Here is a 14,687-nt window from a genome sequence, read left to right on the forward strand (position 1 = left end):
CACATGTCCTGCTCTCAAGCCAGGTGTCCCCCATCCTTTCATTTTTTTGCCCAAGTGGAGTACTTTACATTTCTCCTTGTTAAAATTCATCTTTTTAGATGCTGCATCACACTGTTGACACGTCAACTTAGGGGTCTACCAAGACTCCTAGATCCTTTTCACATGTACTGCTCTCAAGCCAGGTGTCACCCATACTGTATTTGTGCCTTTCATTTTATATTTTGCCCAAGTGTAGTACTTTACATTTCTCCTTGTTCAAATTCATCTTGTTTGCTTTGGCCCAGTTGTCTAATCTGTGAAGGTCATTTGGAAGAGTGATCCTGTCCTCTGGGGTATTAGCCACCCCTCCCCATTTGGTGTCATCTGCAAACTTGCTCAGGATGCCCTCAAGCTCAGCCCTCCAGATGTTTTGGACTACAATTCCCATCATCCCTGACCACTGGTCCTTTTAGCTAGGGATCATGGTAGTTGTAGGCCAAAACATCTGGAGGGTCGCATCTGATCTAGATGGTATACTCCTATTGATGCAGCCCAGAATTGCATTGGCTGCATCACATTTTTTACTGTCAAGTTTGTGGTCTACCAAGTCTCCCAGATCCTTTTCACATGTCCTGCTCTCAAGCCAGGTGTCACCCATCCTTTCATATATTTTTTTGCCCTAGTGTAGTACTTTACTTTTCTCCCCGTTAAAATTAATCTTGTTTGCTTTGGCCCAGTTGTCTAATCTGTGAAGGTCATTTGGAAGTGTGATCCTGTCCTGTTGAGATTTAGGCTTCCAGCACATGAGCGCCGCAACCCCAGAGTCTGTCACGACTGGACCTAATGGCTGGACCTTTACATTTTTTAACCTAACCTGCTGTGCTCCACTGTGACCGTCAGTGCCAAAGGTGGCTTCCAGCTTGACAGAGATGAATCCTGCCACCACTGCTGAAAGCCTCTTCAGCCTCCAAGGCCTGGAGATTCCCCCTTCTCCAAGCACCCCCTCCCGTAGCCATATAACGGTGTGCATAGGTGTGTGACAGGGGTCAGCAACCTTTTTCAGCCATGGGTTTGTCCACTGTCCCTCAGACCATGTGGTGGGCCGGACTATTTTTCTTTGGGGGGGGAGAATGAACAAATTCCTATGCCCCACTAATAACCCAGAGATGCATCTACATATATATAAAAACTAGCTGGCCCTGCCACGCGTTTCTGTGGCGTGTGTGAAATTATGAAGAAAGGAATAAGATAGTTGATGTTTGTCTTTTGTCTGTCTTTATGTATTTTGCCATCTGTTCCTTTGATGTCCACTTGAGGGCGGTATATTTTGCCTTTTTTAAAAAAGAGAAAATCACATTTTTAGGTGTCAAAACAAAATTAAAAAAAATCCTTTCAGTAGCACCTTCGAGACCAACTAAGTTTGTCATAGGTATGAGCTTTCGTGTGACAAACATAGTTGGTCTCGAAGGTGCTACTGGAAGGATTTTTTTTTTTTACTACGTCAGACCAACACGGCTACCTACTTGTTTTTAGGTGTATTAGGGGTGGGATTTTAACAATCTAAGGTTCTGCAAACACTCTCGTATTGGCAAGGAACTCTATGTTCAAATTTGAGCGGAATCGGTCAAGCGGTTTCCAAGAAAAGTGGACTATAACAAACATGGCCCTTCTACATTTTTATATATAGAGAGAAGAGGAGATATAGATATAAAAAGGGCATGTGGGTGTGTTTCCACTTTCCCCCCGAAACTATTTGACAGATTGTGTTCAAATTTGGACACAACGTCACATAGGAATACGAGAGGATGAATAAAGCGTTTGCATAGACAGATGTCACACCTGGGCTACATAAAAAACCCCAAACCCCGTGTTCCAGAACTCAGAAATCACAACAAAAGTACATGCTGGGAGCACAGGAGAGGTTGTAAAACTGCGCCCTCTAGCGACGGCTACTGCACCTAAGAAACCTTCCATCTCCACAGCATCTCTGCTCAGCTTTCCAGACTGGGCCGAGTGGAGGTGGGGGCTCGTCTGGGTGGGGAATGGGGGGAGGAGGGGTTGGGATAGGTCATGGGTTGGGACAGGGTGGGGCCAATCACAGGGATGAGCCGGGGTGAGGGGGGAGTGGGATAGGTCATGCCCAGCTACAGGAATAAGCCGGGGCTGGGGGGGTGGCATACCTCATGGGTTGGGACAGGGTGGGGACAACCACAGGGATGAGCTGGGGATGGGTGGAGGGGATCCCGGGTGGGGGGAGTCACAGGGATGAGCCTGTGTAAACAGAAAACGTGTCAAACATTTCAACAAAATGAAGGGGGACTCTGAAGGTGAGGGGAGTCTGAAGGAGGACTCTGAGGCTCAATTTAACAGACTGGGCCACAGCAACGCGTGGCCGGGCCAGCTAGTTTTAAATAAAAGCACACATTCTACTCGTGTCAAAACACCAGGCAGGCCCCACAAATAACCCAGAGATGCATTTTAAATAAAAGGCCACATTCTACTTATGTCAAAACACGCTGATTCCTGGACCGCCCATGGGCCGGATTGAGAAGGCGATTGGTCCACATCTGGCCCACGGGCCTTAGGTTGCCTAGCCCTGGTGTGGGACATGGAAGGAAGGACGCTCAATAGAAAGGACGCTCAAGAAGCCAAGCAGTGCAGAACCATTTTCACATTTATTAGTTCAAATATCTAACACATGCATTTAACACTTGTTGGTCACATTTCCACAGGTAGTTAAGTCACGGAGTAGAACTTCGGAGCCGAGGCTGCTGGGCTTTCGCCGCATGGGTCAGGACACTGTCGCTGTCCTGCAGTGCAGATGGCTCTGGCTCCAAGCATGTTGAAACATAACAGCTAAACATTCACTATTTGTTACGTCACGGTGACACCCTGCTTTTCCCTGATTTATTACAAGGGATTGTAGGGGGAAAGATGTTGCAGAACTGTTTGGTCATGAGGCATTGCTGCTGCCCGCCCCTTCCTCCAGCTGGGAGTAGAGATGTGAAGGCCCGGAAAAAACCTGGTTTCTTTCCTGAAGCCTTTTTTGGGTTTTCCCCCCGAAAAATTGAAAAAAAAATTAAATACTGCGGAGAGGAAATATGAATAATTGTTACTTCTGAATTTTTAAAAATGGTTTTGTGGAGGGTTTTTTTGTCCACATCACAAAATCCTAGAGTTGGAAGAGACCACAAGGGCCATCCAGTCCAACCCCCTGCCAAGCAGGAACCACCATCAAAGCATTCCTGAAATATGGCTGACAGCAACGCGTGGCGGGTCAGCTAGTAGAATCATGGAGTTGGAAGAGACCACAAGGGCCATCCAGTCCAACCCCCTGCCAATTATTCTGTTTGTAATAATTGTTTGGATACAATCAATTTTTAATATGCTAGTTGTGATCATTTTATGCCCATTAAAATTGCCCAGTGTTACAGGCGAAACTCGGAAAATTAGAATATCGTCAAAAAGTGCATTTATTTCAGTAATGCAACTTAAAAGGTGAAACCAATTTATGAGATAGATGCGTGACATGCAAAGCAAGGTATCTCAAGCCTTGATTGGTTGTCATTGTCATTCTTTGTCGTTAGGCGGGCCAATTATAAATGGAATGGAATTAATGATGAGCCCCAGCAACGCATGGCAGGGCCAGCTAGTGTAATGAATGAAATGTCATAGCGATGTTTATTTGTGTTGATTTTTGCATGATTGTGTCTATTCGTTTTAACACGGTGGGATTCCAAAAGCAAGCATGTCAAAATTAAAAGAAAAATAAAAAATAAGTAGTGCTAATGAAATAAATGCACTTTTCGACGATATTCTAATTTTCCGATTTTCACCTGTTTATTTTATGTTTCTAAAGTAATAGAATGACTTTCAATCTGGAAAAGAAAAAAGAAGTGATAATGTAGCATATATTTTATTTCATTTTTTCTGAAAATTTCCACTTTCCCCCCGGGAAAAACCCAAGCTTCAAAATTTCCAGAAACTTTACATCTCTATTCCAGGCTTCTCTTCCATTCATTCCACCCCACATGCAACCTCCTTCTGACGCAGCCCCAAGGGGGGAGAGGGAGGCAAAGAATTCTCCTGTAGCACTGAGGAATGTAGAATCTCTGGAGAAGTTTGACAAAGCAGCGTTCCCCCCAAAATCTCCCATTGCATCTCCACTCGGAAACATGTACAAAGAGGAAGCAAGGTTATTTTAGTTTTAGGTTTTTTTCGAAGTGGGGGGGGGATAAATGCTTTGTTCCTTTTCTGTTTCTCCCCCCCCCCCACAATCCCTTTTGAGACGATAAAACAGGATGTCCCACGAGAAGAGGTAGTTTTGTTATGGAAACTTGAGTCAATAAAGTTATCGGCCAACTAGTACAAACAAACATTTTCATACGAAAGAAAGAACAAACGCGTCCATATCGCAAAGGCGGCTCAGTTGAGGTCAATGGGTGCCCTGAGTGGGGCGGGTTCAAGTCCAGACAGGGGCTTCTTGCAGCAGGGGGGGAGGGTTTCCCTGGGTTCAGTTTAAATACATATCCCTGAGCTTCTGCGCGCGGCACAAGGGGCGCGCAGAGAACCCATAGAAACCCCCCCGCAGGTTGCTGCCGCAAGACGGAGCGTTCCTTTGGACTAGCATCACCAGAGATACAAAAAAATACCCGCGTCATAACTTCAGTTACCACCCCCATCACCCTCTTCCCCTTCTGCCATGTCAGAGGCCGAGGAAGAAGGGAATTCCACGGCCCTCCTGGTCTCTACAGACTCGTAGTTGCAGAGCTGGTAGAGCAGGGTTCCCCAGACTACGGCCCACGAGGCATATTTATCCGGCCCCTGGCAACCCCCGCCCAGGTCACCGGGAGCACCGTCAATAGCTCGTGCACATGGGCAGGCATCCTTTCCGGCGCATGTCCGGAGGAGGCCCGTGCACATGGGCACAAGCGGTGTTCAGGCGACCGCATATGGGCGCGTGCTTGGCGCTGATGTCACCGGCCCTCGGCGAGGTAACTTTGGGGACCCCTGGCCAAGGGGCTTGGGTGGGGTGGTTGGTTGGTTGGGGGATAGGGGGTATCGATGGCTCTCCCTCCACCCCACAACCTTTTTTGGTTGTTTTTTCCTATTTAGAAATAAAATATTTATTAAAAGGTTAAAAAAAGTTCAAGTTTATTATAAACAGCAACAAAACAAAACACAAGAGGAAATGTTGGTTTGAAGGACTGCCGCTGAATGGCAAAAGGGGAATGTCAGCTCGGGAAGAAGGGGGAAAGGGAGAAGGATGGCAACTTGGCTTCCTGGCCGCAGTGTCCCCAAGAAGCTTGCGCTGTGGGTCAGCCTGGTTCTCAGAGTTTCACCTGTATGTCACCTGCCCCTCACCGCCAAGCTGCATTAAGCCAGGCTCCTTAGAAGAAACTTTATTGTCGGTAAACTTCCATTTCTGTTTTGTATTTGTGTACTTAATAAGCCTAGGTATATTGGGGGGGGGGGGATGATTGAATTTATTCTGCGTTTGCCAAATTGTTGGGACTGTTGCCATTTAGGGAATTTGACTGACGTGCTCTTTATTTCAGTATGTATTTGGTATACTGTAAGCCGCTTTGGGCTCAGTTCACTGCGGAAAAGCAGTAAACGTATAGGCGAAACTCGGAAAATTAGAATATCGTGGAAAAGTGCCTTGATTTCAGTGGTGCAACTTAAAAGGGGAAACCAATCTAGGAGAGAGATGCGTGACATGCAAAGCAAGATATGTCAAGCCTTGATTGGTTGTCATTGTCATTCTTTGTCGTTAGGCGGGTCAATTATAAATGGAATGGAATTAACGATGAACCACAGCAACGTGTGGCAGGGCCAGCTAGTGTAATTAATTAAATGTCATAGCGGTGTTTAATTTTTGTTGATTTTTGTATGATTGTAACTATTTGTTTCATTACGGTGGGGTTTCCAAAAGGAAGCATTTGTCAAAATTAAAGAATACTAAAAAATAAGAAGTTGCGTTACTGAAATAAATGCACTTTTCGCAGATTTTTCGAGTTTCACCTGTATTCTGTGTTTGCCAAATTGTTGGGACTGTTGCCATTTTGGGAATTTTACTGACATGCTCTTTATTTCGATATACAGGTGAAACTCGGAAAATTGGAATATCATCGAAAAGTGCATTTATTTCAGTAACGCAACTTTAAAGGTGAAATTTTTGTTTTATTACGGTGGGATTCCAAAAGGAAGTATTTGTCAAAATTAAAGAAAACTAAAAAATAAGAAATTGCATTCCAGAAATCAATGCACTTTTCGACGATATTCTAATTATCAGAGTTTCACCTGTACATGGAATGGAATTAATGTTGAGCCACAGCAACGCATAGCAGCGCCAGCTAGGGTAATGAATGAAATGTCATAGTGATGTTGATTTGTGTATGATTGTAACTATTTGTTTTATTACGGTGGGATTGCCATAAGGAAGCATTTTTCAAAATTAAAATAAAACGGAAAAATAAGAAGTTGTGTTACTGAAATAAATGCACTTTTCGATATTCTCATTTCCCCCGTTTCACCTGTGTTATTATACAGTTCCCCCTTTTGTTTTTGCAAAACGACCGCCAAACAAAAGACAGCGTTGAGAGAGAATTCCAACCTTTGTACGGTGTCCTTCAAACCAAATCCGCCAGTCCATCTAAGCGAGCGACCTACTATGGTCCCTACGTCTCTAAAGCTACGGTTCCTATTTTCTTCACATAATACCTGAGTCTGCAAAGCATTATACATTCACTTTTACCCTGTTTTCAAAACCAAACAAGCCATCGTTGGGCTTGGTTGCACGAGAAATTAATGACAGCCCAAGTTACCTCCTGGCTCGCTGCATTAGCCTTTGGCGTGTGCGCCTGGATTCAGTCGGCCTCACCCTGCTCCCAGACATTAAATAGAGGCTTCAGAACAACACGTCTCCCTATTTCGCTCAATAAGATGCAGCTAATTTTTAGAGGAGGAAAGGGGGAAAGCCGTTTTTGTTTTAAGCATCAGCTCAAAGATGTGCAGCTTCTTTTGCAAATGGGAAAAGCCCTGTTTTTTGGGGGGGGGGTCAGCTCACAGTTGCAGCTTTTTTGCAAAGGGGGAAAGCTCCATTTTGGAGGATCAGCTCAAAGTTGCTGAGCTTACCTTGCAAAGGGAAAAAATCCTGTTTTTATGGGGTTCAACTCACAGTTCTGCAGCTTCTCTAGGAAAGGGAGCCATTTCTACAGTTTCCAGACAGATAATCAAATAAGCCTGGGGAAACAAACAGCCTCTGCAGAACATTCAACAATGGAGGCCTGGGCAAGGGGGTGGGGCTGGGAAGGGGAGCTAGCGTCCCTTATCTCCCTCCCGATCTCTTGCAATCAGCTGCTGAGCGGTGAGCGGCTTCCTTTCAACTCCCTCTTTCCCTCTTGTTAGCCTTTAGCTCCCCCCCCCAAAAAGCACGATCTGCTTTTCTCCCGTGGGCAATTCGGCTCCAGGGACCACATATTCGCTCCATAAAACGCAGATAGTTCCTCTTACTTTTTAGGAGCGTAAAAAGTGTGTCTTATGGGGCGAAAAATACAGTATTCAGTCGCCAGATTCTGCGCTGCCGTGACAGATATTGGTCGAAGGATGGTCTATGTTACAAATCAGTCCTAACATGACCCAGATTGTTTGGTCTGAATTATTGAAGCCCCATCCCTTATAGCTGTTGAAGGAGTCCTTTAATCCCTCTAATTACTTTTATCCACCCATTATCTATGCTTAATTCAGTATTTTATGTTTTACTCTATGGTTGGTTTTGGCCCCCATTTATTTCCTAATTATTTGCTTATGATTCCTATTGTTCTGCTATTTATTGAAATGTTTTGCTTATGCTGGCCTGCGACCGAATAAAGCCCAGGGGAAACTCGGAAAATTAGAATATCGTCGAAAAGTCCATTGATTTCAGTAGCGCAGCTTATAAGGTGAATATCGTCGAAAAATGAATGCATTTATTTCAGTAGCGCAACTTAAAAGGTGAAACCAATCTATAAAATAGATGCGTGACATGCAAAGCAAGATGTGTCAAGCCTTGATTTCTTGTAATTGTAATTATTTGTCGTTAGGGGGGTCAATTATAAATGGAATGGGATTAATGAGCCACAGTAACGGGTGGCAGGGCCAGCTAGTGTAATGAATGAAATGTCATAGCGATGTTTATTTTCGTATGATTGCAACTATTTGTTTTAATTGTCATTATTTGTCATTATTTGGGTCAATTATAAATGGAATGTAATTAATAAAATGTCATACTGATGTTTATTTTTGTATGATTGTAGCTATTTTTTTTATTACTGTGGAATTCCCAAAAGAAAGCCTTTGTCAAAATTGAAAGATAAATAATAATCAATTGCGTTACTGAAATCAATGCAGTTTTCGAAGATATTATTATTTAACGAAATGTAATAGCAATGTTTATTTTTATTTTTGTATGATTGTAGCGATTTGTTTTATTCCTGTGGAATTCCCAAAAGAAAGCCATTGTCAAAATTGAAAGAAGAATAAAAAATAATCAGTTGCATTACTGAAATCAATGCAGTTTTCGAAGATATTATAATTTAATGAAATGTAATAGCAATGTTTATTTTTGTTGATTTTTGTATGATTGTAGCGATTTGGAATTAATGATGAGCCACAGCAATGCGTGGCAGGCCAGCTAGTGTAATGAATGAAATGTCATAGTGATGTTGATTTGTGTATGATTGTAACTATTTGTTTTATTACGGTGGAATTTCCAAAAGAAAGCCTTTGTCGAAATTAAAAGAAAAAGAAAAAATAAGAAATTGCATTGCTAAAATCAATGCACTTTTCGATGATATTCTAATTTTCCGAGTTTCACCTGTATAATAAAACTCTGTCAAAACCAGGCACCGAGTTGGGAGCGTCTTACTCGCGAGAAGGCAGCCCGCATCATTACAGCTAGGGATCATGGGAGTTGTCGGCCAAAACATCGGGAGGGCCGCAGTTTGGGGGTGCCTGGGCTAGACTCCGCAGTCTTGTGCAATGTATAGAATCCCGGCTAAGTAGAAGCAGCAAACCAGAAGGTAACTAATAGGTCAATCGGAGGTATTTTGGACAGCTCTCCCCACCCCACCCTTTTAAAGCAAAACACACAACACAAAAATAACACCAATGTTCGTTCTGGTAGGCAGCAGGTTCTAGTTTTGCGACACAGACAGACAGACAAGACACGCAACACTTGCATACCCCCACTACCCCTTGAGGTATATCATGTCAAAGCAGAAGGCTTTTCAAAGTGGCAGGGAGTGGGTTTTTTACAAATGCTACTTGGAGCAATGGGGAAAAGGAAAAGGGCGCAGATGCCAGTCTTGTGACGCACACAAAAAGAGCTGGCCGCTGCAGGGCCGTTTACCCGTTTGAGCTTGCTGGAATCAGCAACAGCAGCGTCGAGTGTGGTGGTGGGGTTAGCAAAGGGAGCCCTTTTCCCCCCACACAAAGCAAAACGCCAAAGGTCGAAGGAAGCTCTAGGTTGGGTTGGCGGTGGGGAGAGGGACCTGCGAGTTTCCCCCTGATGCTCAGTTCTGCGGTTGCAATTCCTGGGCCGACCTATGTATCAGGATCTCCCCTAGAAAGATGCCAAGCCTCCAAAATGTCCAGGTGAAACTCGGAAAATTAGAATATCGTCGAAGAGTGCCTTGATTTCAGTGGCGCAACTGAATAGGTGAAACCGGTATGTGAGATAGATGCGTGAAATGCAAAGCCTCGATTGGTTTTCAATTAGGCGGGTCAATTATAAATGGAATGGAATCAATGATGAGCCACAGCACTGCGTGGCAGGGCCAGCTAGTGTAATGAATGAAATGTCATAGCGATGTTGACTTTTGTTGAGTTTTTGGTATGATTGTAACTATCAGTTTTATTCCAGTGGCATTTCCAAAAGAAAGTTTTTTGTATGATTGTAACTATCAGTTTAATTCCGGTGGCATATCATTCCTTTCAAAATGAAAAGGAAAATTAAAAACGGTCAGTTGCACTCCTAAAATAAATGCACTTTTCGACAATATTCTAATTTCCCAAGACTTGGCCATCGTCCTTGCAACCTTGTGCTTTAGTGGTGAGGGGTTAGTGGCGACTGGTTCTGGAGTGCCAAGAGGGTGTATTTTGAGGTGTTCTGAGAAGAGATTTTGGGGGGGGGGAGGGCAACCACAAAACTTGGCATTTCTCTAGGGGAGAGCAGATTCCGGCCTCCGAGAATGAACACAGAAAGAGAGGAGCGAGCACAGCAGCTGCTCCTTGAGGTAGTCTTAAAAGTTATTGCCCTGGTAAAAAAAAGAAGTCTAACCCTACAAAAAAACCCCACACTGTTAACAAACATCTTCACATTCTGTAAACGGCGAGAGGACGCGGCGGCTGCGCAATCGGACGGAACGCCGTGCGCGGGGGGTTGAAGATTATACATTCAACTTTGTCGTGAAATAAATAGTGAAAAGAACGAGAAAGAGAGAGAAAACAACCGGCCCCGCAAAGATTCCTGCCACAACAGCAAGGCTACCCACTGCCCAGCTGCAGCCATTCCGTCCATTGCGTGTACCGCCTCCTCCTCCTCTTACTCCCAAGGAGGCTGCTCACTCTTTGCTCACGCCGGCCTTGCAGGAGTGCAGGACAGCCTTGAAGAGGAGAGGCAACTGCTCCAACGGGACGCTCACCATTTTCCCTATCGAGACAAGAACACAATCGTGGTTAGCGGTATGGTTTTTAATATTTGGTTGGAAGCCGCCCAGAGTGGCTGGGGAAACCCAGACAGATGGGCAGGGTATAAATAAATAAATAATAATAATAGCTATAGCTAAGTGCTGCATGCTCTAGTTATCTCTTGCTTGGACTAGGCGTCTGGAAGTTCCAATAATTCCCTACAAATTATGGGCTAGGTGTTCATCAGTATGCGGATGATACCCAGCTCTACCTCTCTTTCTAATCAGAACCAGAACCAGTGAAGGCGGGGAAGGTCCTGTGTGAGTGCCTGGAGGCGGTTGGATGGCGGTTAACGGATTGAGGTCGAATCCAGACAAGACAGAAGGACTGTTTGTGGGGGACAGGAGGTGGGCAGGTGTGGAGGACTTCCTGGTCCTGAATGGAGTAACTGTGCCCCTGAAGGACCAGGTGCGCAACCTGGGAGTCATTCTGGACTCACAGCTGTCCATGGAGACGCAGGTCCATTCTGTGTCCAGGACACCTCCGTCTGGGACGCAGGATGAGACCCAACTTGCCTGCAGACTGTCTCGCCAGAGTGGTACATTCTCTAGTTATCTCCCGCTTGGACTACTGCAATGTGCTCTATGTGGGGCTACCTTTGAAGGTGACCCGAAAACTACAACTAATCCAGAATGCGGCAGCTAGACTGGGAGCGGCCACTGAGACCACATAACACTGGTCCTGAAAGACCTCCATTGGCTCCCAATACGTTTCCGAGCACAGTTCAAAGTGTTGGTGCTGACCTTGAAAGCCCTAAACAGCCTCGGTCCAGTATACCTGAAGGAGCGTCTCCACCCCCATCGTTCTGAGATCCAGCACTGATCTGGCAGCTCCCTTCCTACGGAACACCCTCCCTTCAGATGTCAAAGAGAAAAATAACTGAGAGACATCAGAAGGCAGCCCTGTTCCGGGAACTTTTTAATGTGTGACATTTTACTGTATTTAAATTTTGTGTTGGAAGCCGACCAGAGTGGCTGGGGAACAAATAATAAAATTATTACTCATGGGGGCTATGCTCCACCTCTGCCTCCACAGGGAGAGGGAGAGCTCTTGTGATCAGGTTCCTGCTTCTGGGTTTCCTAGGGTGGCCCCACTACCCCCAGAATGAGGGCCTAGATGGGCTATTCGTTTGTTTCAGCAAGTTATAGAATCATAGAATCACAGAGTTGGAAGAGACCACAAGGGCCATCTAGTCCCGTGTTGAGATTTAGGCTTCCAGCACATGAGCACCACAACCCCCGAGTCGGTCATTACTGGACCTAATGGTCAGGGGTCATAGAATCATACGAGTTGGAAGAGACCACAAGGGCCATCCAGTCCAACCCCCAGCCAAGCGGGAAACACCATCAAAGCATTCCCGACATATGGCTGTCAAGCCTCCACTTAAAGACCTGCAAAGGAGGAGACTCCACCACACTCCTTGGCAGCAAATTCCACTGCCGAACAGCTCTTACTGTCAGGAAGTTCTTCCTAATGTTGAGGTGGAATCTTCTTCCCAAGTTCTTATGGACAGGAAAGGTGGAACCTCCCAGCCCAACCGCTGCCCTGGACTGCACTTCTGAACGATGGAAAGGAGGATCCCAAACGCTGGCAGCGCAGCCAGAGAGAGGCAGCGAAGTATCTCCCTCCAAGCTTCACGAGGTGGCGGCGGAAACAGGACAACCGCCGAGGGAGTCTCACCTGCAATGTATCGGATCTCCGGCAAGCACATCATCAGATCGGGGAAGCGGTTGGGCTGATGGGGGTACTTGAATTCCATGAAATCTTGGCAGACGTACCAACACCTCTTGTTCAACTGCTCCAGCTGGGAGGCGTTGGTCAGGCCTCGGATATCTGAGCGGAAGAATCACAGAATCATAAGAGTTGGAAGAGACCACAAGGGCCATCCAGTCCAACCCCCTGCTGCGCAGGAAACACCATCAAAGCATTCTTGAAATATGCCTATCAAGCCTCTGCTTAAAGACCTCCAAAGAAGGAGACTCCACCACACTCCTTGGCAGCAGATTCCACTGCCAAACAGCTCTTACTGTCAGGAAGTTCTTCCTAATGTTGAGGTGGAATCTTTTCTTGTAGTTTGAATCCATTGCCCTGTGCCCGCTTCTCTGGAGCAGCAGAAAACAACTTTTCTCCCTCCTCTATATGACATCCTTTGATATCTTTGAACATGGCTATCATATCACCCCTTAACCTTCTCTTCTCGAGGCTAAACATATCCAGCTCCCTAAGCCGTTCCTCATAAGGCATCATTTCCAGGCCTTTGACCATTTTGGTTGCCCCCCTCTGGACACGTTCCAGCTTGTCAGTATCCTTCTTGAACTGTGGTGCCCAGAACTGGACACACTACTGCAGGTGAGGTCTGACCAGAGCAGAATAAAGTTGTAATATTACTTCCCTTGATCTAGACGCTATACTCCTATTGATGCAGCCCAGAATTGCATTTGCTTTTTGAGCCAAATTAATTCTTTTAAATCCACCTCGAAATCAAATCCAGAATTCCTCCTTCCATGTCACAATCAACCAAAAAGATGGCTTGATGAAACAGCCTTAGTTTGGGGCCACTGAACTAGAGCCTACAGAACAAAACCGACTTCAGATATCATAAGTTGGTTTTATTCTGTAAGCTCTAGTTTGTTTGCAATTCATGTTTTTCACCTTTCACCAGAATCTTCATTTTACACAATGCAAGAAATCAATATTTTACAAAACATATAGGCAAAGTTGTACAACAGGATTATAAATGTACCGTGTTTCTCATATTATAAGACATGTCTTATATTTATTTTTTCCTCAAAAAAACACACTATGGCTTATTTTCAAGGGATGTCTTATTTTTTCCTCCTCCTCCTGCTGCGGCCGGCATTGCTGCTGCGCCTATCACTATGTCTTATTTTCGGGGTATGGCTTATATTCATTGAATGCTAAAAATCCTGCTATGGCTTATTTTATGGGTATGTCTTAAAATATGAGAAACAGGGTATAGCATTGAACATGACATGTATTCTAATTTTTCTAATTTTCTGAGTTACACCTGGATATGTCACTTGCATTTATAATTCTGTTGTACTACTTTGGCTATGTGTTTAATAAAATATTGAATTCTTGCATTACGAAAAACAAAGTGGAAAACATGAATTGCAAATACAGTGGTACGAATGCCTCGTGCAAGACGAATGCCTCGTGCAACGAAAAACTCGCTAGACAAAATTCTTTGTTGCCTTGCAAGATGAAGCTTTCTATGACTGCGTCTCGCAAGACAATTTTTTTGGCCACTTTTTTGTTTTTGCCGTCTGCCGTTTGTTTCCGCAAGACGAAAATTTCGTAAGACGGCATGACCCGCAGAATGACTAGTTTTTGTCTTGCAAGGTACCACTGTAAACTAGACTAGAGCTTATAGAACGAAGCCAACTTCAGAAATGAAATCAGCATTGAAAGAACGTGTGAGAACAGCTGAAAAATCTCATGCGACAGAACATGAAAAGAAATTGTTCCGATCTGAATTCCTGTTTTTTTCTTTTTGAAAATGCAAATAGAAAAGAAAGGGCGGCTCCTGGAGAGGCGGGATGGGAAGCCTCACCGCCCGCCATAGCTGTCAAGTTTCCCCTTTTCTCGCGAGGAAGCCTATTCAGCTTAAGGGATTACTTGCCAGCTATGCCCCCCACCTGCTCACCTTGGTTGAGGAAGTTGATGGCTTTCATGCAGGCGTATTCCTCCTTGCTGACCTTCAGCTGGCTGAACTTGCGGTACAGGTAGATAAGACGCTCCATCACCTCCATCCCTTCTTCGCTGAACCTGTAGAGGGGAGGGAGGGAGCTTGGCATCAGATTCTGAAGGACAGATCCTACTTTGGCCACCTCCTGAGAAGAGAAGACTCCCTGGAAAAGTCCCTCCAAGACTTTGGCCACCTCATGAGAAGACTCCCTGATGTTGGGAAAGATGGAGGGCACAAAGAGAAGGGGACGACAGAGGACGAGGTGGTT

At 45.0% G+C, this 14,687-nt stretch overlaps 1 protein-coding gene across 1 annotated transcript in view; it reads right to left on the reverse strand.

The window, feature by feature from the left end:
• Nucleotides 1-4,242: 4,242 nt before the first annotated feature.
• The window catches only part of NR6A1 (nuclear receptor subfamily 6 group A member 1), a 32,120-nt gene continuing 21,675 nt past the window's right edge, over nucleotides 4,243-14,687 (reverse strand). Inside the window, exons 9-11 of the mRNA XM_060270605.1 lie at nucleotides 14,378-14,499; nucleotides 12,391-12,543; nucleotides 4,243-10,672 (exon numbers count right to left, since the gene is read on the reverse strand). Of these exons, the coding sequence (XP_060126588.1) occupies nucleotides 10,584-10,672; nucleotides 12,391-12,543; nucleotides 14,378-14,499 (364 nt within the window). The 3' untranslated portion in view covers nucleotides 4,243-10,583. The remainder of the gene's footprint in view (nucleotides 10,673-12,390; nucleotides 12,544-14,377; nucleotides 14,500-14,687) is intronic.

This window comes from Zootoca vivipara, chromosome Z, assembly GCF_963506605.1.
Source record: "Zootoca vivipara chromosome Z, rZooViv1.1, whole genome shotgun sequence".
Lineage (NCBI taxonomy): Eukaryota > Metazoa > Chordata > Lepidosauria > Squamata > Lacertidae > Zootoca > Zootoca vivipara.